Source organism: Oryzias latipes, chromosome 14 (genome assembly GCF_002234675.1).
Source record: "Oryzias latipes chromosome 14, ASM223467v1".
NCBI lineage: Eukaryota > Metazoa > Chordata > Actinopteri > Beloniformes > Adrianichthyidae > Oryzias > Oryzias latipes.
In genome coordinates, this window is record NC_019872.2 from 12010287 (window position 1) to 12031912 (window position 21626).

General features: G+C 41.7%; 1 protein-coding gene across 3 annotated transcripts in view; it reads left to right on the plus strand.

The window, feature by feature from the left end:
* LOC101155048 (cell adhesion molecule 2) overlaps positions 1–21626 on the plus strand; it is a 303842-nt gene that overhangs the window by 203996 nt on the left and 78220 nt on the right. For 2 of the 3 annotated variants that reach the window (XM_023962767.1, XM_023962769.1), the window contains exon 2: positions 19465–19491. The exons of the other annotated variant lie outside the window; for it this stretch is intronic. In XM_023962767.1, coding sequence (XP_023818535.1) covers positions 19465–19491 — 27 coding nt within the window. The remainder of the gene's footprint in view (positions 1–19464; positions 19492–21626) is intronic. 3 annotated transcript variants of the gene reach the window in all.

The window sequence follows — 21626 nt, forward strand, 5'->3', positions numbered from 1 at the left end:
ACTGAGGATATCTGGTTCCAACATGGCAATGATAGCTTCACCCCACATGCGCCGTGACAGTCCAACTTTGAGTGGAACGCTCACCTTAATTCCCTGGACCATTCTACACCAGACAGGGCCATACCGGACTGTAGCGTACCGTATCAGACCACTAAGTAAAAAAAAAGGCTTTAGACTGAAAAAAGGCCCAGAGTAAAAAAACAAAAAAAAACAGGCATAGTCTAACAGTGACTTTATGGACCTGAAATTGACTTTGTGGTATGTCAGAATTCCCGGAAATACAATTTTATTGTTTTAAATCAACGACTACTCTACTACGTAACAGAATTGATTGTTCTAATGTTAATAATATAATTATCATTTCTGTTACTGGATTGACGAAGCAGTTTTTATGAACCGCTTACCAAACATGCTAGGCTAAAGGCTCCCCGCACAAGCTAATCGCATCTGACTAGTTTACAACAAAACAGAGCTTTCCTCCTAAACTAAAAAATATAGATGCATTTGTGACATTATGACTGAATTAGTCGATGAAATCGATAAATAAACAATTAAACATTTAACACGATTAGCCAATAAAAGATTTTTAAAAAGCTAGTAGCCCTGCTAAGCTAGCTACCCTCATGACAAATGGAGCAAAACAATGACAAAATGCCTTCAAAGTGTGGGGTAAAGTAAGGAATTAGTTAATGAGTTTATAAACACTATTTATGCATAAAGATATGATTCTGACTAAATTTAATCATTTGCAGGAGTTCAGTGTCCCATAGCTACAGCCAAACGTGCCTGGAGTTTTGTGCAGTGTGGTGCTCTGGGATGTGTGCACGCACTGTGTGGTACCTCTGTGATGTTGGGGGTGGACAGTTAACAGATGGTGTCCTATCAGGATAATAATATTCAATTATCTGTGTCCAATTTACACCTTTACAATGAACGACAAAGAAAAGGAGAGTGGGAACAAGTGAAAGCTTGGATCAACAAGAAAGGTGGTAGGGAGTGTAAAAGTAACAGAAATATTGATTTAAAAAATCTTTTCCTTTTTCTTATAATTGGCTGTGTGTGTTCTTTTATTATTTATTTTTTTCGTCCTACAAGGGCTAAATGACAGCTTAGTCTTTTTTTTTTTTGCACTCCCCTGTCCCCTAATGTGCTTACATGACTCTTGTGGATTCTTGCCCGTGGACAGCAATAATAGGAGCATGTTGAGGTCAGTTTTAATTTTATTTTGATAAAACAAAACAAACAAAAAAAAGCGGGGGGAAAGCACAATTATATTTACTTATGTAGGTAATTTGCCCTTAAAAATAAATTAGTTCCAGCTCAATTTGTTCCGAGTACCTCAAATGAGTTCAGATTTGTCTGTTGTAATTGAAGATGTTTCTTTATTTTCTGTAAATATAATCTAAGATGTAAAAATTTTTTCTTAGCCATAGGCAAAAGATAGTGGATGACTAAAGGTGCGCCATTAACTGAACTTAATGAGTATAATCAGTAAGCTATTTCTAATAAGGTCACATTTGCCTAATTAATTTTAATAAATTGGACTACTTAAAGAATAATCTAGATTTTGCCCCCAAACAAAATAAGAACCAGGCAAAAGAACACACCTTACACACTTCCAAATTGTCCACAGTCAAATGAGTTATGTAAGGTGGCCCTGAAGTGCAAACCAACAAATCACTTTATGCAAAACAATTTTAAAGATCACAACAGATAAAAAAAGAAAAGGAAAACACCATTAAATTTTAGAAAACAAAGCAAAATTTCAAACAACCAAAAAGTAAAAAGCAAAAACAAAAACATTTCGGAAAGCAGAGAACATAATAAAATGTTAAAAAACGAAACACAACAAGAAACTGGAAAAGGTAGGTACTATGGGACATCAGTGTTTGGATGATATGTTTGTCCATCATTTTAACTGAAAGTAATTTGACATATTTGCGAAACTGGATATCATCATCAAATCAGCAATGTCCCATAGTACCTCCCTTTACTGGTTTCTTATAGTATTTTGTACTCCTTGTGTTTTCCCTCCTAACTAATTGCATCCTGATAAAATACTAGCTTAAGGCTGGCTGATCTCCCTTTTTTCTTAGGTACATGAGGAAGCGCTACATTATCCTCAATACTGAAAGAAACCAATAAAATTGGTTTGATTGTTTGGTCGAAATGTCTCCGTGGTTAAGCAGCTAAAAGAAAAGCCGCAGCACAGATCCAAGATTCACTGGAGAGATTGTTTGAGGATATATAACACGTGTAACCCTCAGAAATTCCCTCTACTTTTGTGGCTTCAAGGGACGAACTGAGGTGTACTAATGCCCCTTTTTATTACAAAACTTTTCAGAGCTGCATTTAAATGTCTATATAAATATGCTGATGATACACTCAATGCAACTTCAGTGAGAAAAGTGAGAAAAATGTTTTTTTTAAATCACTCTTTTATACATTAAATAAATTACGTAATTTCTCTCTATAGGACATAAAAGTTTGAAGGTACATGGCAGTAGTGGAGTGATGTCACTTGGTTGGCTCAGTACCATCAGTGTTACATGATGTGAAGAAGGTGACTGAGGAGATGGGTTATCTGTAAGTCCAAGCAGTTATAACATGGATGAATAGACACATTTTAAGTATTCTTCTCTCCAGGATCATATACCAAATGGGTGGGTAATTGCAATTGAAGACCTTTGTGCAAAACCCTGAAACTTAAATGCCAAACTCTTGTTTTTATTTTGTCTCTGTCCTTTTTGCTTTCTTTTATTTTTCATTTTTTGCATCTTGATGAATCAATTCACATAACCCACTTAAGCTTTCTTGACTTTTTCTTAGAAACACTTCATAAATAATGGAAGGTGCCGCAGTGTAATGAATCGTGTTATGCATACAGTACATAAACCATAAGAACATTCAAGGTCAGACCTATCCTCCCACCTCTGCCCTCATCGCTCCTTTGTTTTCTCCCACACTCAGGGGGCAAAGCATGGTAAACTATTGTTATTGCACATTGTGCAATGCAGAGTATCCATAGGTTTTGCCTTTGAAATATACTAATATTTGTTCCAGTAATAAGCCGCTTTTAATAAGCTGCGATCACTCTGGTGCCACTTTTGTGTACAGAGCACTTGGCTTGCTTGCAGGAGTAGACTCCTTCACCGATTCTTGTACTGTAAAACTGAAACTTTATGCATTGTGCTGTAAGCCCAGATTTTACATTATAGCATCGCTTATGCTACAGTGTCTTGCGACCCCAGAGTCCCCAATGTATTGATCCTATTCAAAGACCAAACATAGACTATGAAACCATATGAAGGGCTAATGGGAGGAGAAAACCTCATCACCTAGCGGACTGGTGAATATAGTAGCTGTACTCGGGCGCGATTGGTGACAGAGTACTTTACCCCAAGCCAGAGATGGTAATTTGTCTAACTCTTTGCCACATTTTCAATATTATGTAGTGAGTTGGACCTACAGGGATGGGCAACTCCAGACTTCGAGGGCTTCTTGCATGTTTTTCAACTTACCCTGCTCTGACATGTTCTAATTGGCTGGACATATGAATCAGTCATGAGTAGGGCTTGGATACCTGGAAATCATGCTCAAATACCAGCCCTAAAGGCATGGGATGGGCAACATTCCTGCCCTAAGAGGTACCTAAAAGCTTAGTCCCATGCACCCATACGGAAACCTCTTGTACAGGTGCTGCAAGTTTTTAGGTTGTCTGGAATCATAGAGGTTCATAGAGAGCCGTTGCATCTTTTAGGAAGCTTAGGTGTGTCCTCGTGAAATCCCTTCAAGAGGCTTTATGAAAATGGTACGTAAAATTATTGATAGGGTGGCAAGTGTATCGTATATTATATATATTGAATATTTTATGCAAAAAGTAGAGGTATCGAATCTCAGAAGTGTGGTATCGCCCATCACTTCTGTATTCTGAACTTGACCTAACTTTGTCATTTATTTTATTTTTTCAATTCATTAAGTTTAATTTTTTTCAGAGTCACTGCCCTTTAGCGATAGCGACCTTATGTCTTAGAGAATCCTGATAGGACTGATTTCATGATTCCACTCTTCACACACAATTGCACGGTCACACTTACACGTGTTGGTGCAATAGAGCCAACAGAGTTTTGCTTGAATTCACTGATTATTAAAACACACACACACAAAAGCGCACAAGAAAATCTAACACTCATGACAAAAAAAAAAACACACACATAACCCAACAGGAACAGACGTTTTGTCTCTCTAGTTAAAAGTCCATTCTCCTCCCCACGTGCTTGAAAGCTGCAGAAATCATAATGCCCTGAAAAGAATTGGATATAAAGTTGATGGTTTGAAAATGCGGAGTAACAGCCTGGCTTTGACTAGAGCTGCAACAATCCCAGGGAGCTTGCGTTGTTTGATGCCAAATGGTCCCTTGAGGGCGAGGCTCAGCGGCCAGCTCCCCACCGAGACCCAGCGAACACTTTTGCCAATTTACCGTCATTCAACCCCCCCCCCCCCCCCTTTTTTTTGTAAGGCAACCCGCCACAAACATGCTTTTGTTCGCTGACCTTTGAATAATTCATCTGGAGCAAAATGCTACGACACATTTTTGATCAAAGTCTCACTATCGAGGGGGAGGAGGCTGTGTGTTCCTCTCCTCCGAGGATAAAAGCTTCGCCCCTCAACATGATCTCTTAACGGGACTGATCAAGTCACAAAAGAGAAAGTCCACTGGAAATATCGCTATGGTCGAATTAAAGGGAGCCCCTGAAGCTGAGTGAAAAATTATTACCACACACAGTTTCTTGACCTCTGCGAGAAGTACAACTACAAAAACAAGAAAAGACGCTTGCTTTGTCTGAAAGTTAAGGCTTTGAAGGCTCCTGTCCCCTTAACCTGATAAATGACCGAAGATTGCAGGTTGATGACTGAACGTGTGCATCTGCTCCAAAGCCGCGTCTGCAGAAAGACATTTGTTATCCTCCAGCCATCAATCACAACATAACCTCAATTTCTAAACTCTTCATTTAAGGAAGAGGTAACAAAAAGCTTCTGCAGAATTATAGGCTATGCACAGACTCTCCATCATCGATGGGCTATACCGGCTTGACAGAACGGGGCATGTGTGTGATTGCAAGCGTGTGTATCCATTCTGATTCGTACACCGTCCGGTCGAACAGCAGTTTGTGTCCGACTCATCTTTTATGCTTTCAATGCCTCTCAGTTGTTATGTGCAAATTGAAAAGTGCCCAGCGGGTCCCGGAGGAATTTCTGAAAGATCTAAAAAGGCAAACGTTTATGGGGTGTTTTTGTGGGACCGTGTATGCACATTCTTTCACTGCCGTTGTTGAAATATAGCTTTTGTGTTTGTTTTCTCTGCGCATTTTGCTTCTTTTATTGGCCAATCAATCTGTCCGTCTATGTCTTATTTAGCATTATTTGGCTTCTGTAACATAAGTGCTTTACAGGGGCCCATGGGGTTGCGAAGGGGCTGTAAGCTAGCTAAGGGGTGTGTAAACAGAGAGCTCTCACTTATGGGTGATGGGAACATGGGGCAGGGTTTAGAAACAGATATCTAATGAACTACTGCCATTCTGTAGAAACTATGGCCTTCTCATCCTCAGTCGAATAAGCTGCTTTCCGCTAGGGGTGGGCGATGAATGTATGTTAGCGATTTATTTCAATTTGCTGTTAAAGAAGATTTATTTTTGGGTTGATTGGGATTTTTTCCCAGCCATAATGAGGGTGCAAAACAAGTCAGCCACAAAAGCAAGTCATCATCTCAACGGGGAATTCTGGTTTCTGCCTGATATTTATAGTCAGGAAAGGTAAAAATAGGGAAGGGTGAGACAATTCTTGTTGTAGTTTTGTATTACATTGTGAAATTTGTTAAAGTGCGTTTTGTCAGTTAGATCAGCTTATAATAAACAACTTTCACATTCAGGGCTTCATCTTTTCCTTATAAATAATCCAGAAATGAATGCACAAAATACAACTCTTGTCTTTTTTTCTTTGCTTTGAAGATAATAGGTTTTCTTCCCAAAAAAGAAAATTGCTTCGAAATAGTTAAATATTAAAGAAAGAACTTTTTGTTTGTCCTATCCAGGGTGTTAATCTATCGACCTTATCTATGATAAAACCGTGCTCCAGCTAATTTTTCTCTTTTACATTGATCAAGATTAAAAACTGCTTTTCTCCACGTTAGTATCAGCTGATTGACGGTGATTGCGTCATAGATTGACGTTATGTCATTTGATATTTAGGTGTGGCCGGAAACATGTCTGGCATCAAAGGGTTAAAATATATAGAAATTTACCAAAAAGTTGTAAAATCTACAATCTAAGATATCTAGTTTAACGTAAAACAACAGATGGAACAACCAGTAAACGTGTTCAAGAGAACGAAAAATGAAACGATTAGGATAAACACAGACATTTTAAAAATAGAAATCTTCTTCCTTTCTTTTCTAGAAAATTCCCTCCCTCCTTGTTTTCTCCCTTAAAAATCAATGGATTCACCAGATGTTATGTGGGGTGCAATGTTTTGCCTAAAGACATGTTCCAGGAGCCAGGAGTCAAACTACCAACATGCCAATTGGCAGCCAACTTCCCTACTTCCTGAACAGCAGCTGCCTCACTAATGAAGGCTTGACTAAAAAAAAATGGCTGCCCACTGCAGTCTCCAACAAGTTTAATGAAAATTCTTTAGCCAAAAACGGACAACGATTTCTGTATCAGAATGGCCTTGCATTTGAATTTTCATAGGCCTGAAAGCTTTACGTCATGTACGTTAAATACTAACCCCTAAAAATTAAAATCATGTGAAAAAAACTCATCCTATCTTTTTTAAACTCTTATTCTTAAATATCCACTCTGATGAGAACAGTGTTTATGGTGTTTTAACATGTTCTTGTGGCGTTTTTCTAATGATGGAGGAAATCCATTCAGATCAGAGAGCTTCAGCAATGGGGGACGGGAACAGGATGGGGGGTTGTTCCACACCGGTAATCTTGAAAAACGACACAGGTTTTTTTGATTTGGCAAAAAAAAAGCATAATCATAATTATAAGACTACTGGGAATGCTTTGAAATAAATCAAAAGATGATCAGAGAGGGTCGTTAAGAAAAACCTGGATTATCATCCCCAATAATTTTGATGTTCTTCCTCAATAAAATGTTAGATTCAACCTTTAGCGCATCTCAACATCTATAAACTTCTAAAAATGTTTGTTTACCAATTTTTTGATGAGATTTCTTATTTTTGGAAAGCAGTTCAATCCCTTGTGACTGGAAAAAAGGTCATGGGGGCACCAAATTAAGCGACAAAAGTAATATTTGTTATAGGCTGTTGCCATAGTTAATCCCAGCTACTGTCTGAAAAGGATTTATTGAAAGAGCGTTAATTCCTGTCTGAGTCATGAATCCTAAAATAAAGGCTTTTTTGTTATTGAGTATTGTGATGTGAACAAATAAAAAAGCCTAAAATTGTCTTGAGGGTCTCTCATATAGACTGTATATATTAAAAAAAACGCCCCTCTCACCCTCTGCGGGTGGTTTCTCCTCCAAGCTCGGGTCCTCTACCAGAGGCCTGGGAGCTTGAGGGTCCTGCGCAGTATCTTAGCTGTTCCTAGCACTGCGCTTTTCTGGACTGAGAGGTCTGAGGTCTTTCCAGGTATCTGTTGTAGCCACTCCTCCAGCTTGGGGGTTACTGCCCCAAGTGCTCCAATTACCACAGGCACCACTGTCACCTTCACTTTCCATGCTTTCTCCAATTCTTCCCTGAGTCCCTGGTATTTCTCCAGTTTCTCATGTTCCTTCTTCCTGATGTTCCCATCGCTTGGCACTGCCACATCCACCACAACGGATCTCCTCTGTTCTTTATCCACCACTACAATGTCTGGTTGGTTCGCCATTACCCTCCTATCAGTCTGGATCTGGAAGTCCCACAGGATCTTTGCCCTCTCATTCTCTACAACCTTCGGAGGTGTTTCCCATTTTGACCTTGGGGTTTCCAGTTCATATTCTGCACACATGTTCCTGTATATTATTCCAGCCACTTGATTGTGGCGCTCCATGTATGCTTTCCCTGCCAGCATCTTACACCCTGCAGTTATGTGCTGGATTGTTTCAGGCGCTTCTTTGCACAGCCTACACCTTGGGTCTTGTCTGGTGTGGTAGATCTGAGCCCCTATCGCTCTGGTGCTCAGGGCTTGTTCCTGGGCTGCCAGGATGAGCGCTTCGGTGCTGTCCTGTAGGCCAGCCCTTTCTAGCCATTGGTAGGACTTCTTGATATCAGCCACTTCAGTTATGGTCCGGTGGTACATCCCATGTAGGGGTTTGTCCTCCCATGAGGATCTGTCCTCCAGCACTGTATCCTCTGTTCTCCATTGCCTGAGACATTCACTGAGCACACTGTCAGTTGGGGCCTTGAGCTTGATGTACTCATGGATCTTGGATGTTTCATTCTGGATAGTGGCTTCTACGCTCACTAGTCCTCGGCCTCCTTCCTTGCGGCTAGCATACAGTCTCAGGGTGCTGGATTTGGGATGGAACCCTCCATGCATGTTGAGGAGCTTTCGTGTTTTAACATCCGTGGTCTGTATCTCTTCCTTTGGCCATCTTATTATTCCTGCAGGGTATCTGATAACGGGCAGTGCGTAGCTGTTTATTGCCCGGGTCTTATTTTTGCCATTGAGCTGGCTTCTCAGGACTTGCCTTACTCGTTGGAGGTATTTAGCTGTTGCAGCTTTCCTTGTTGCCTGCTCCAGGTTGCCATTTGCCTGTGGGATTCCAAGGTACTTGTAACTGTCCTCGATGTCTGCTATTGTTCCTTCTGGGAGTGAGACCCCTCCTGTGTGGACTACCTTGCCTCTCTTTGTCACCATCCGGCTGCATTTCTCGAGCCTGAATGACATCCCAATGTCAGTACTGTAGATCCTGGTGGTGTGGAGTCAATGTCACGCTCGCTCTTAGCATATAGCTTGATGTCATCCATGTAGAGGAGGTGACTGATGTTGGCCCCATTTCTGAGTCGGTATCCATAGCCAGTCTTGGTGATTATTTGACTGAGGGGGTTCATACCTATGCAGAACAGCAGTGGGGACAGAGCATCACCTTGGTATATCCCACATTTGATGGACACTTGTGCAAGTGGCTTCCCATTGGCTTCAAGGGTGGTTTTCCACAGCTTCATTGAGTTTCCTATGAAGGCTCTTAGAGTCCTGTTGATGTTGTACAGCTCCAAGCATTCAGTGATCCATGTGTGTGGCATTGAGTCATAAGCCTTCTTGTAATCAATCCAGGCTGTGCACAGGTTGGTGTGTCGTGACTTGCAGTCTTGAGCATAGGTAGATGTGTGTGTGTGTATATATGTAAAGATTTGGATGTTAGTTTGGTTTGACATTAGTCACATGAAGGGAGCTCATCTCTCCCTGAGACATAGCCAACACACGGCGCTAAAATGGCCACAGCGAAGCCCCGCACTCGCATTACAGCTTTTCACATGTTGGTACATGTGCTGTTCTGACTTAACGAAACTGGAGAGCCCGCCGTACGAAAAAGAGATCAGGTTATTTTCAGCCACGAAAACAAGTCAGCATGTGGATGGGGCATCCAGGTGGCTGCCTGATAATTATCGTCAGGAAAGTTAAAAATAGGAGAAGAGTGTGTGTTTGTGAGATGATTCCTGTTTTAGTTTCTATTAAAATCATAAACTTTGTTAAAATATGTACTGTCAGTTACATCAGCTGATACTAAACAACTTTCACATACAAGGATTCGTCTTTTCCTTATAATTAATACAGAAATTAATGCAAGGATGCACAAAATACAACGCTTGTCTATTTTTTTCTTTGCTTTGAAGAAAAAAGGTTTTCTTAAAAAAAAAAAAAGAACTGCTTTGAAATAGTTAAATATGAAAGAAAAAAAACTTTTTTTCCAATCCAGGGTGTAAATCTTTGATGTTTTCAGTCATAAAAGCGGGCTCCAGCTTATTTTTTCTTGTATATTTCCCTTGCTAATTAACTAGATTAAAAACTCGGTGGGGGGAAATGTTTATGGCGTGTAGTCGTTTGGAGTTTCTGTGCACACAAACGCTGTCTTGTGGGGTCTAGGAGGAGGAGGAAGTGATTTGTGGCAGCGTGGGTGAAGGTTCTGTGACTGAAACCAGCCGGCTCTCTACTCATACAGCACCCACCGTGGGGCTGTGCAGTGTGTGCGCTGCCGTCCCTCGTCAGTATGTGCCGCTGTAAACAAGCGGCCTGCTCATGTTGTTTTTGTGTTAGCCGTGCATGCTATGACCTTTCTTATAGAGCGGCTGTGAAGTCAAGTGACAGAGGAGCTGGAAAATGAAATGTCCTGACATTAAAACCACCAGGCTGCTGTCACTGAACTCTTCTCCTAATACACTAACTACAGACTGGACTCTGATTTTTCCCTGGAATAACTTTGTCAAAACCTCAGTCTGTTTCCTTTACAAGTCCAAATATGTGTGAATATGCTAATGCGGCTCGGCTAACATGTAGCGGCGTTGGACTGTGTTTTTTTTTTTACATGTTACACACAAGGTTGGGAGTTGACCTTATCACTTAATGGATGTTTTAGCGGTATCTGTCTGGTTATTTTTTTGTTTTTGTTTTTGCCTGTTTCCAACTAGCTTGGAAGTTAGCTTAGTCACTTAACGTTTGATTTTGCAATATCAGTCATATCTGGTTTTTTGGTGTGTAACTAACTAGGTTGAAGTTAGCGTAGTTACTTAATGTTTGTTTTAGCAGTATCTGTTTGTTTTATTACTAAATACTGTAGATTAGGAGTGATATAGTCACCTAACGTTTGTATTAGCGGTATCAGTCTGGTTTTTTTGAGTGTTTCTAACTAGGTTGGAAGTTAGCATAGTCACTTAACGTTTGTTTTAGCGCTATCAGTCTGTTTTTTTTTCTTTTTTCGTTTTACTAACTAGGTTGTAAGTTAATGTAGTCATTGTGTTACCTTCTTGCAATACACAGAGAGAAGAAGGATTATCATAAAATACAATAAGAAAAGGGTTAATCAGTTGAATAACTGGTATTGATAGCAGGCTAGGGCACACATGCTTGTATGAGTATACATTAGTCCCTTGCTACATTGCAGTTCACCTTTTGCGGTCTGGCTGTTTTAAGGATAGTTTTAGCACAATATTGCATGCTTTTTTTGTGCTTTTTTTTCACAGCACATTGTGTTCTGCATCCTGATTGGCTGTTGACCTTATCAAGCAATCTCTATGCCCTGTATGCTTTACAGTATGCCTTCCGTTTGCCACATATACTTCAATCTTTGATCCTGGGCAGATCTTTGTTTACATTCTATGATACTGGATTTTTCTGTAAAGGTTTATATAAATTTCATATACACAATGTATATATATATATATATATATATATATATATATATATATATATATATATATATATATATATATATATATATATATATATATATATATATATATATAATTTGTAATATATATATAAAGTGTGTATGATATATTTAAAGTATTTTGGTACTCTGAGGGTTTAAGGCTTAAATCCTGACTGAGGGAGTAGAGCTACCAGTAACTGGTAGAGGAACTGTTTCTCCTGACACTTTTTTTTGTTTCCCTTAGAACTTCTTCCACTGTGTGAATTACTATAAGTCCTGCCAGGAAAAAGCATGCTAGAAAAAGAGCTGTTATTCTCAGGGTCAGCCATGTGCTTGACCTGCACCAACATACACATAAAACCCTTGAGTCTTGGCAATCCATCAGCTCCAGAGCCCTAATACGTTCACTGTGTCTTTAGCTGGAGGCCGTTACCTGTCAGAATAAATTGTCGATCCCTTGACTCATTATCCTTGTGCATTGCCTCTGGACCAGGCCCACACAGTCACTGAAACAGCAGGCGGTTGTGGCAAAGACCTGAAATAGGGTCTTGGTGTTTCTGTAGACCTAAGAAACAGAGTGTGATGTATGGTCCTAACAGGGGAGGTCACTGCTCTGCATTTACCTTGTGAAACAGGGTCGTTGCTTACCTGCCAAAACAAATCCCTTACATAACTAATAAGGGACATGCAACGTCCATGCTTGAGCAGATCGATGCACTGGCAGGCAACACACGGCAGACTGAAGAAGAGTGGAATTCGTGAAATCAGCTTCTTTTTTTCAGCAATTCCTTATCTTTGTATTGACTATTTGACCAAAAGAAAGAAAAACAATCACAAGTGTTGGAACACCTTTGAGTATTTTTCAGATTGTGAGGCTGTCTACAGGTATAGCCTCACTCACAACTGCCCTTACGGGTGGATACAGGCTGTCTGTGTGCGAAAAATGGGCAAATGTGTACAGGTGGCTCGCACGAAATATCAAAGTCGTAGACCGTAGAGCTTGTAGATCCAAAATGTTCATGCCCATTTTTCTATAGGCGTGAGCAGGCAACAGGTCATAGGAAACACATACAACATGCAAAAGTAAGTAAGGGTGGAGTAGGGGATCAAAGGGCGTGATACATGAATTTTCAACCCCTCCAACTCTGCGCACTACGTAAGGAGCCTATTGGTGCTGTTCATTTGTGATCGATAAAGCCTTAGTCTCATGCACCCCTATGGGGCTTTGACCTCTTGATGGGTTTTTGGGTTGGTTCGTGTCTAACCTTGGACGGTCGTAAACAGGTGCTGCTACACCTTAAAGGGAGCACAGGTGTGTCTTCGCTTGAGACACGTGTGGCCACATTAAGGGACGTCAGGAAAATGGAACCTACCATTGTTGTCCATGTGGTAGGTATGCTGTAAGGACTTTTTAAGGAGCGACATTTATGACGTACGGGTGATGCTGTTGTACCCTTGCCATTGCACCACACCCATGTCCTTAGTGCACTGGTTCCTTACTGACTGCTCATACATGCAGCACGCATGGAGTGTGCACGTGAACTTGATACGTAATTGCATGTGTGGCGCCCATTGGATGCCCACGCAAATTGCACTCTGATGGTCTAAATTCCTAATTTCTAACAACTCAGGCTACAAGCACGGAGTGCACACTTATCACTTGAGCACCTTGCATAGTGCCAACGTTTGGTAATAAACGCCTGCATCTAACCTACTTCACTCTTACTTACCCTTACCTTTTGTATAAGTGTTCTCTATGACCTGCCGGCCACAGGATGCCAGCAGAAGGAATAAAAAAATGTGTGAGAGCCTTACCAAGGGGGTCTACGATCCCAAAATTTTGTGCAGGCCACCTGGATGCCCCGTACATGTCAACCCCCGTTTTTCGCCCGCACAAAGCCCATATTCAACCATTAAGGCAGTTGTGACTAAGGAATAAGAAGCTAATGACTTTGGTGCGGCATAAGGGTACCGTACAACAGCATCACCTGTACGTCATAAGAGCATTTAATCACAGTAACAGATACTACACAGAACACTGGTAAGTTCCGTTTTCATTAGGGGCCTTAAGGTGAGTCTCAAGATATGCACCTGTCTTGGACCCTCCACATCCCTTGACAACCAAACATCTTGTTCCAGGTCAACCTCCTGTATGACTGCATGTGATTAAAGCTTAAGCTCTTGGCTTTATGAGTCCAAATCCAATATGTTTGGATGAAATTACAATATGATGCGTAAAAATAAAAGTACGGCTTTTATCAGGCTGAATGCTGGCAGATTAAGTTTCTCTAATTCAGTCTTCATATGATGGTTTTGCATCTTCTTTGTTATCTAGAGATCTGAATTTGGTTTCTGTTTGACCAAATGACATGTGAAGAGATCTGTCTGGAACTTTTATATTTTTTTGTTCTTTTTTCATTTCTATGATTATTGGCAAATCAAAAGTCCCACATGTGAAGAGCTGGCCACGATTCATTCCTTAGACCTCTTTTCACGGCGGTCTATCTGAGCAAAGGGATGCCTCCGTATCCTGCAGAGTCAAAAGGTGACGAAGAATTTGTGACGCTTCTGCTCACCGCGGCAGAATATTTGGTCGATTTTCAAACACCTCGGGCGCGGCAGACGCACGGCGAAACAGCTGCTGCCGTACCAAAGATAAGCTAAACTCTCCATCACGTCATGTGACAGCTCTAAGAGGCGCGCTGCACGCATCGATCTCCATAGGCTTTTCACTGCCTGTCAGAGTCTGAATGGATCTGCAAAGCAGAAAATGGCAGCCTGAGGGGGCAGGGAATGAGGGGAAAAAAAGAGGGAAATTTAGATAAGAAGAGTTAATAAGGAGAGAAGAAATATTGTGAAACCAGGTGCTGAGATGAACTCCTGTGAAGTTGCAGGAAAGGAAAATTGAGGAGAAAACAGGACGGATGCTGCACTGACATACACACACTTCCTCCCAAGAGACTCATCCCTTAAGGGAAAACTGTGATCACTGCTATGTACGCTTGTTTGTGAGTGTGTGCAGAGGGGGGGCCACAGTAGGTGGTGTCTGTATGAACTATCACACAGTTTATTTATGACGGCTCCCCCACTGATGGAGAACAGCATGCTTGCAGCTCAGCGCTTCTCAGTGCTCTTTAAAGCCTGTATGGACTCCTTTGTAATTAGCTTTTTGATGGGGATTTAACCAATCCTCTACATTTTTCCCCTCCCTGTTCTTCTTTCATAATAATTAATATTACTAGGTAATCATGTCATAGAGCTGTAAGGAAAAAGCCCTTTTTTCCATATAATCTGTATTTTTAGGGCACATTGGGGGATTTCTGTGGCCACAAATGGTAAAAAAATTACATCTTTCTTTGGTTATGTTTACTTTCACAGTGCAATGTTGAGGTAGGACCAAACCAACATGACATCACACCACTTGTTTGATTTTTGAGGGGGGAGATGCTGGCAGAAATTGGCGACACTGATGGAAATAAGGGCCCTCTGCTTGCACACCATTTGTTCTGAACCCTGCAGAAAATCCCCCGCTGGATGTCCCTGGCTGGACCCAAAGGACTCCTTCTTTATTTGTTTTCAGCCACAGTTACTGTGCAAGCTTTCACTCAAACGGGGGCTGGGTTTAATCTATCATTTGCGTTTGTTGTCATTTTTTCTATCCATCTAAAGGTTTTTGGCCTATGTTTGACTTTTTATGGATCCTAGGGGTAAAAGGCTGTGGGCCACAACCATTGACTGTATGCGACAACTGGACTGAATGACCCCTCCCCCTTGCATTCCAAACAGGAAGTACTTGCTGGCTGCAAGATTCCAAATTAGACTTTTAAAGAGAAAATAAATCATATTTGTCAGAATGTTTTTGCTAATCCTCTTTTTTAATATTGTTTTCTGTAGTGCAAGGTAGTCAAGTTATAAACCGACCAATCAGATGCCTTAATAAAGGTATGTGGTGCCTGCTGGTCTCCACATCCAATGTTTGAAACATTTGGTTGACAGATTTTATGTAGCCCGCTTTCAACTAGTAGGGGTGTGGACTTATTCCTGGTTGGTGAGAGTGGTTACCGTAGAAACGCGCCATGGGAGGAAGGAATGAGCTTTGTCCTGTGTGGGTGCTTATGCATGACCCTTAGCGGTCTGGGTCCCCCTGGGCCAGTCCCCAGCCCGGATAAAGGGCAGTGTTGTGTCTGTCAAACCAAACATGCAAATCCGTGCAAGCAGATTTGCTGTGAAGGGATATGCCGAAAAGTGAACGACAAAAACTGATTAGAGACATCTAGTGGCTAACTGAAGCCACAACAAGATCACAACTGATTTGTGGCATATTTTTAAAGCTATGCCAACAATGCAGCTCTAAAAAGACAACTTCATAAAAAACGGCTTCCTTCCGGGTCCGATGAGATGAAGTCAATTCAGTCGCCATGTATCCACAGTATGGAAACTGCCATGTTGAAGCCAGAAGTTGGAAGTTACCAGTGAGTCAGTCTGAGTCAAAATTTCTATGGCAACCACCCTGGCCAATCAGGAGTTTGTTTGTTGGAAGTCCACACCACTATCCCTTGAAATCGTTTTGTGTACGACCACATACTTATATCAAGGCATCTTATTGGTAAGTTTATAACTTGAATAACTTTCAATAAAGAATAAAGGAAATGTTAAAAAAGGTATCTGGGCAATAATGGTTTTCTGACGCAGAATGGCTAGCTGTTTATTTCTCTATAGAAGTCTTTAGGATTTTGGCTTTTTGGAGCCAGCAGGTACTTCCTATTAGGAATTGGAGGGGGGAGGGGTCACTCAGTCCAGTTTATTTGGATTTTTTTTGCTTTTTGTAATCTATACAGTGTTATTTGTGTCTGATTCACTGCCGAGCCCGGCTCGATCCATCTGCACACAATCTTCGCAGACATTAGGTGAACTAATCACGAAAAAATGAATAAATAAGTGTAGGCGCAGTGTGATTCTCACAGACTCTTAAAGATGTTTCGTGAGCACAAAACAATGTGGAAAGAGGGGTCCCGAGAGTGTCAGTTTGAAATGTGACACCGTGGGCTAAAGTAATCCTAAATAGCCAATTCAGATCTCATTTGGAAGCTGTTTTCTTATTTATCCTCGGCGCGCTCTGGCCAATCGGCGGCGAGCGTCTGGAGCATGTGAGAGGTGGGCATTGTGTAATCGATTGGGAATACTCTGCCTCAGCGCATGGCGAAATGAGGGAACGAGAGAGAGGAATGAAAAGTGTTTTATGCAATTTCAGCTCGACTTACTCAACTGTTGTACCGGTTGCCTAGTAACTGTGATACTCTTCCATACAAGTGCACAGACTCTAGTGTATAAGACTCCCACCATTTTTCCCCTTTTCTTTTTTTGCTTTTCTCCTTGTCTTCTGTCTGCCTCCTCAAAGCAAAAAACTCAGGTGCTGCGAGTTTTAGTGACGAAAAGCTAGCACTCTCACCTTCGACTCGTTCGGATCAACAGAACCTCAGTGGTTGCCGGGAAGATCACACTCTGCCAACAGGAATGAGAGGCAGCATTGGAGCAAAGTCTGACAGGCAAGCGGAGGGACTTTTTCCCCTAAACCGTTCTGGTCTGGTGTGAAAAGCAGCGCCTGCAGAAAAGGTTCCCCTATTTCTCCACTGCGTCCTCTCCTTCTCTACCTGTGACAAGTCAAAAAAAAAAAAAACGCACAAAAAAACTCTTAAGCGTCAATCAAACACAATCCATCTCAGATGATTACATTTTCTGCTTGTTCGCTAATCACCTGTCCATTGTTGTGTGTCATCAGGGATGCCTAAGACTAGATATTTATGGAAACGATGAGGAACAATTTACCACAAATCGCTGGATGAAAACATCAGTTTTTGTTTGTTTCTTTGTTTGTTTTCTCTCTGTGACTCCCCCCCTCCCTCATTTTGTGAACTAACAAATGAGAACCCTCTCTATCAGATTAAAAAAAAATGGCTATCAGGATATAATGGTTCTAACTAGAGCTTAAAACTTAAAAAACTTAAACTTAAACTTAAAACTTGTGCTATGTGACTGCTTAATATCGGCATGACGATATGACTAGCGATACGACAGGCCAACAAATAGCAAAACAAAAAACATCATTTCAGTTTCACTGTTAGAGTTGTGTAATTAAAAGTCGACATAACTTCATTTACACTGCAGATGACTCAGGTCTACATAGGGGGAGGAGTTCTAACATAAAAGGGCTGTGTTGGATTGGTCGACAGCATGGAGGGGTCTGTCTGATTGGTCAAATGCGTAAAGGACTGTAGTTGATTTTAAAAACATCGAGCTGCTGTTAGATTGTTTTAGCGTGAGTGGAAAGATGTAGGGTAACCATTTATTGCACGTTATGGCGTAGAGCAGGGCTGCTCATCATTCATTACGTCGATCGCGATCGACGTAATGAATGATGAGGACATGAGGGTAGATAGATAAGATAAAAAAAAAAATTTTACTTCTTAAAAATCCACCAGCCAATCAAAATCCTCACCAAGAAGTACGGGACTTGATTGACATGCAGAACGGCCAATCGAACATCCTTTGAAACATACGTCACGGCACATGCGTGTTTATATTAACTGAGCGCAAATTCTGTTTGTCATCAGAAAGTCGCTTTCTGTCCCGCGGCAGAAAACCACTCCGGACAACCGGAGTGTTTATTGAAGCCGCCCTGCGTGTGTCCTCCTGCTGTCGCCTCTGCAGTTCTCGCCCGATAAATACAAGCTCATTAAGGAAGCTGTTTTTTATGTGGCACGCGCTTTAGAAATGCCACACTCCCCACATTGCATGGTTTACAGCAGAGCATGACATACGATGGTCGCTGCTTTCTGTCTTTATAAAAATAGGCCTCATCGTTAGGACAAAAGTCTCTTTGTGTAATCTTACTGTGTAGTTTTTAATCATCAGTACATAAACGACTCAAAAGTAGCTCACATGCCAAAAAAGTGTGAGCACCCCTGGCATAGAGGCTGAAATGTACCGTTATTATCAAGTACTTCTTGTTGTGTTGTGTGGGGGAGAGCCCTGCGGTTGTTGTTACAATGTGATTTAACTCTGACAATTGGCAAATAAATTGATTGATTGACTGGTTGGTTGGCTGATTGATTCACTGACTGAGGGATGGATGGACGAACTGACAGATTGACAGTTGGTTGGTTGATCGCGACAATACATTTTCATTTTACTATGCGGACCCTGTTCCAACACATAATCATTCATTCATTCATTCATTCATTCATTCATTCATTCATTCATCTTCTATTGAACCCTTTTTGTCCCTTCCACGGTCACGGGGCTGCTGGAGCCTATCCCAGCCACTAGTTGGCGAAGGCAGGGGACATCCTGGACAGGTCCCCAGTCTGTCACAGGACCACAAATCACATAAACAATATGGGAGAAACCCACATAGTGCTCCGGTGGAATTAAACCCCCACTTTTCCCTTTTTGATTAACGTTCAGTTGCTGTTTTTATTGTAAATTCTTCATTAAGAAATGTATTTATTTTCAAAGGAGAATGTACCCTATTGGCCCCGATAATTGCTGTGCAACCTGAATTGAGATAGTTTTTGTTCTCCACGGCTGTTTTTCCGGCTCACTGGAGGCATTCCAGTAGATCCATCAGTTTGGCAAAGCAGAGGAGTGCTTCCCCATGGGACGTGCATGCAGACACAAAGGCCCACGCGTGCACTCAGAAGGCGTCCTGTCTGTTTATTTGACTGTCCTGTTGAATTGTGCTGAAAAAAAAAGCATCTCAAAGCTGGCGCTCCTGGGTTGGTCCCCGCTGCCACGGAGGCCTTTGTTTTTCCACAGGGGGGGTTATGGGCTTTCATGGGTTAGCGGCACAGCCAGACTGCTGTCGCGTTTTGAAAATGCTGTCTGTTTGTGCTGAAGCCGAACTTTTTCTACCTCTCAGAGTCGACCGATCCGCTGCAGCGCCCCGACTAAAATGCGAACGAGCTGTTCTGTCCTGCAGCCCTTTAACAGCATGCTCTCTGTTTTCTCTTCTTTTTCCCCACTGTTGTCCGGCATCTTCCTCGCTTGCTGTCCGTCCGCCTCTTCCTCTGTACTTTGGCGAACGCAGTGATGGCTTCAAAAGGCCGAGTTCAAGGTGAGTTGTGGCTTCTGCTGCTTCTCTCTCCAACTCACTTAAACCCTTCGACATCACTGACATAAATAACACACGCTCTGTGACCTACCCTAACTCTTGAATGGTTTACTCCATTATCGTGAATCAGCTGATCCAACGCAGAGAAAAGCCACTTTTCATTTCGACTTTGCACAGATATGCGAAACATTACATAACGGTGCAAAGCCGATATTCTCTGCGATAGATTCCGATGGAACTACGTTAACTGTCAATACTGGAGCTAAAACTCTGGCGCAAAAGAGTAAAGGCAGGCATGTCCAAAGTCCGGCCCTTGGGCCAACTGGGCCCTGTTTTCAAATTTCTGTCGTCCCGCAGGTTCTTGTCATAAAATCCTAAATTTTACAGCACTTTCTGTAGATCTCCAGCTGGACTTAATTCAGGTGATGCACTCAATGATTTCAACTGATGGACGGTGATGGGGTATTCCAACTCATTAATTGACAGTTTAGCTATTAGCATTAGCTTGTCAGATGAATCTAAACATATTTGTTTTTTATACACAAAACAAAAACTACAATTGAACAATAAATGTAACCAACACTCAGATCTGATCACCTTCTAGCTCAGGGGTCGGGAACCTTTTTGGCCAAGAGAGCCATAAACGCCACATATTTTGAAATGTCATTTCGAAAGAGCCATTCAATAATGTAGCGTCCCTGTCCCACACTGAGGCACAGAGACTTAACCTCTTTAAGTTCTTTATTCTGGTTACTGTAGACCGCAACAAACGCCGTACAATTAGTTCAGCAACTCCTGAATCTCTCCCGCCGAGACGAGAGAGAGCGCTTCTACCAACTTTATATTCCCCTGCTCCAGCCCTCCCATTTCCCTTATTCGGCCCAATGCTGAACCCCATTGGTCCAAATTACCTAACAACAGGCTGAGCGACAGAACTGAGGGCCAATCAGATCTCTGCTTGATGCGTTTAATGAACTCCAGAACTTATAACGCGGCCCAACAGCCATCCAACTCAGTCCGCGACAATATGTTTAAAACTAAATATACAAATGAATGTGTGCATTTGATGTAATTTCAACATTTTTAAAGTACAATAAGTCTGTGGATTCTTTTTAATAACATCGTTATGCTGTTGCTAATAAATGATGAGTATTTCTCGTGGTAGTTTTGCTGATGGTCTAGTCTGGTTGATACGAGGTGAGTTTCTGCTTCATGCAGGCGTTGAGACTTTAAACGTGGTCTTAGGTTTGTATGAATGTTTTGTAGATGTGAGACAGACTGCTCACATGCAGACGCGGAGCCAAACACACACTGACACGCTGCAGTGAGTGACAGGCAGTGGGTTTTACGTTATTACAATCCCTGCGCGTTTCACCTGCTGCCGGTCCCCTCACTCCCACCCTCTGCTTTCTTCCTCACACATCCCGTCCCCACTACTGTGCGCTCTTTCTCAGAGACGGGAGCGCGCAGTTTTAGCCACGGCAATTCACAGGTTTCCGGGTGGTACAAACTCTGTGAAATAATAGATAATTGTAAACTTATACCAGTGCTGGCGCAGATTTCTCTCTCTAAGCACCGCTACTATTGCGCGCCTCTGGCATCGCATCGCGCCCGAGAAGGACTGGTCTAATGAAAAAAAAAAAAAGTATAATTAAAGATTTGTCTGCGAGCCACATGTGACCATCAAGAGAGCCATATATGGCTCGCGAGCCATAGGTTCCCGACCCCTGTTCTAGCTAGATGCTGGGTATTAAACAATTATCAATCTGTTTCTCAGCCATTACCAAACTCTCTGGCCTGTGTCCAAATTCCCACACTAACCCTTAACTACTAAAAAACTAAATAGTGCTTGACTATCTAGTGCCCTGGATTTTAAAAGCACTTCGGACACCCTGCTCACTGCTTTTTTATCTTTTTTTTTCCAAAAAGGCAAATATGACGTTATCGAATTCACGAAGTGAAAATCTCCTTGATATGAGCGTTTTTGCAACTATTTATGAATCCACTGTCTTCTGAAGATGAAAACTTTGGTGTTTTATTAAAAAATACATTTAAATACTTTTTTTTTTGTGTGCCAAAATTGTTCAGACGCAATACATTGTGGTCTATATTTGCTGATCCAGTGAGCATCAATGCAC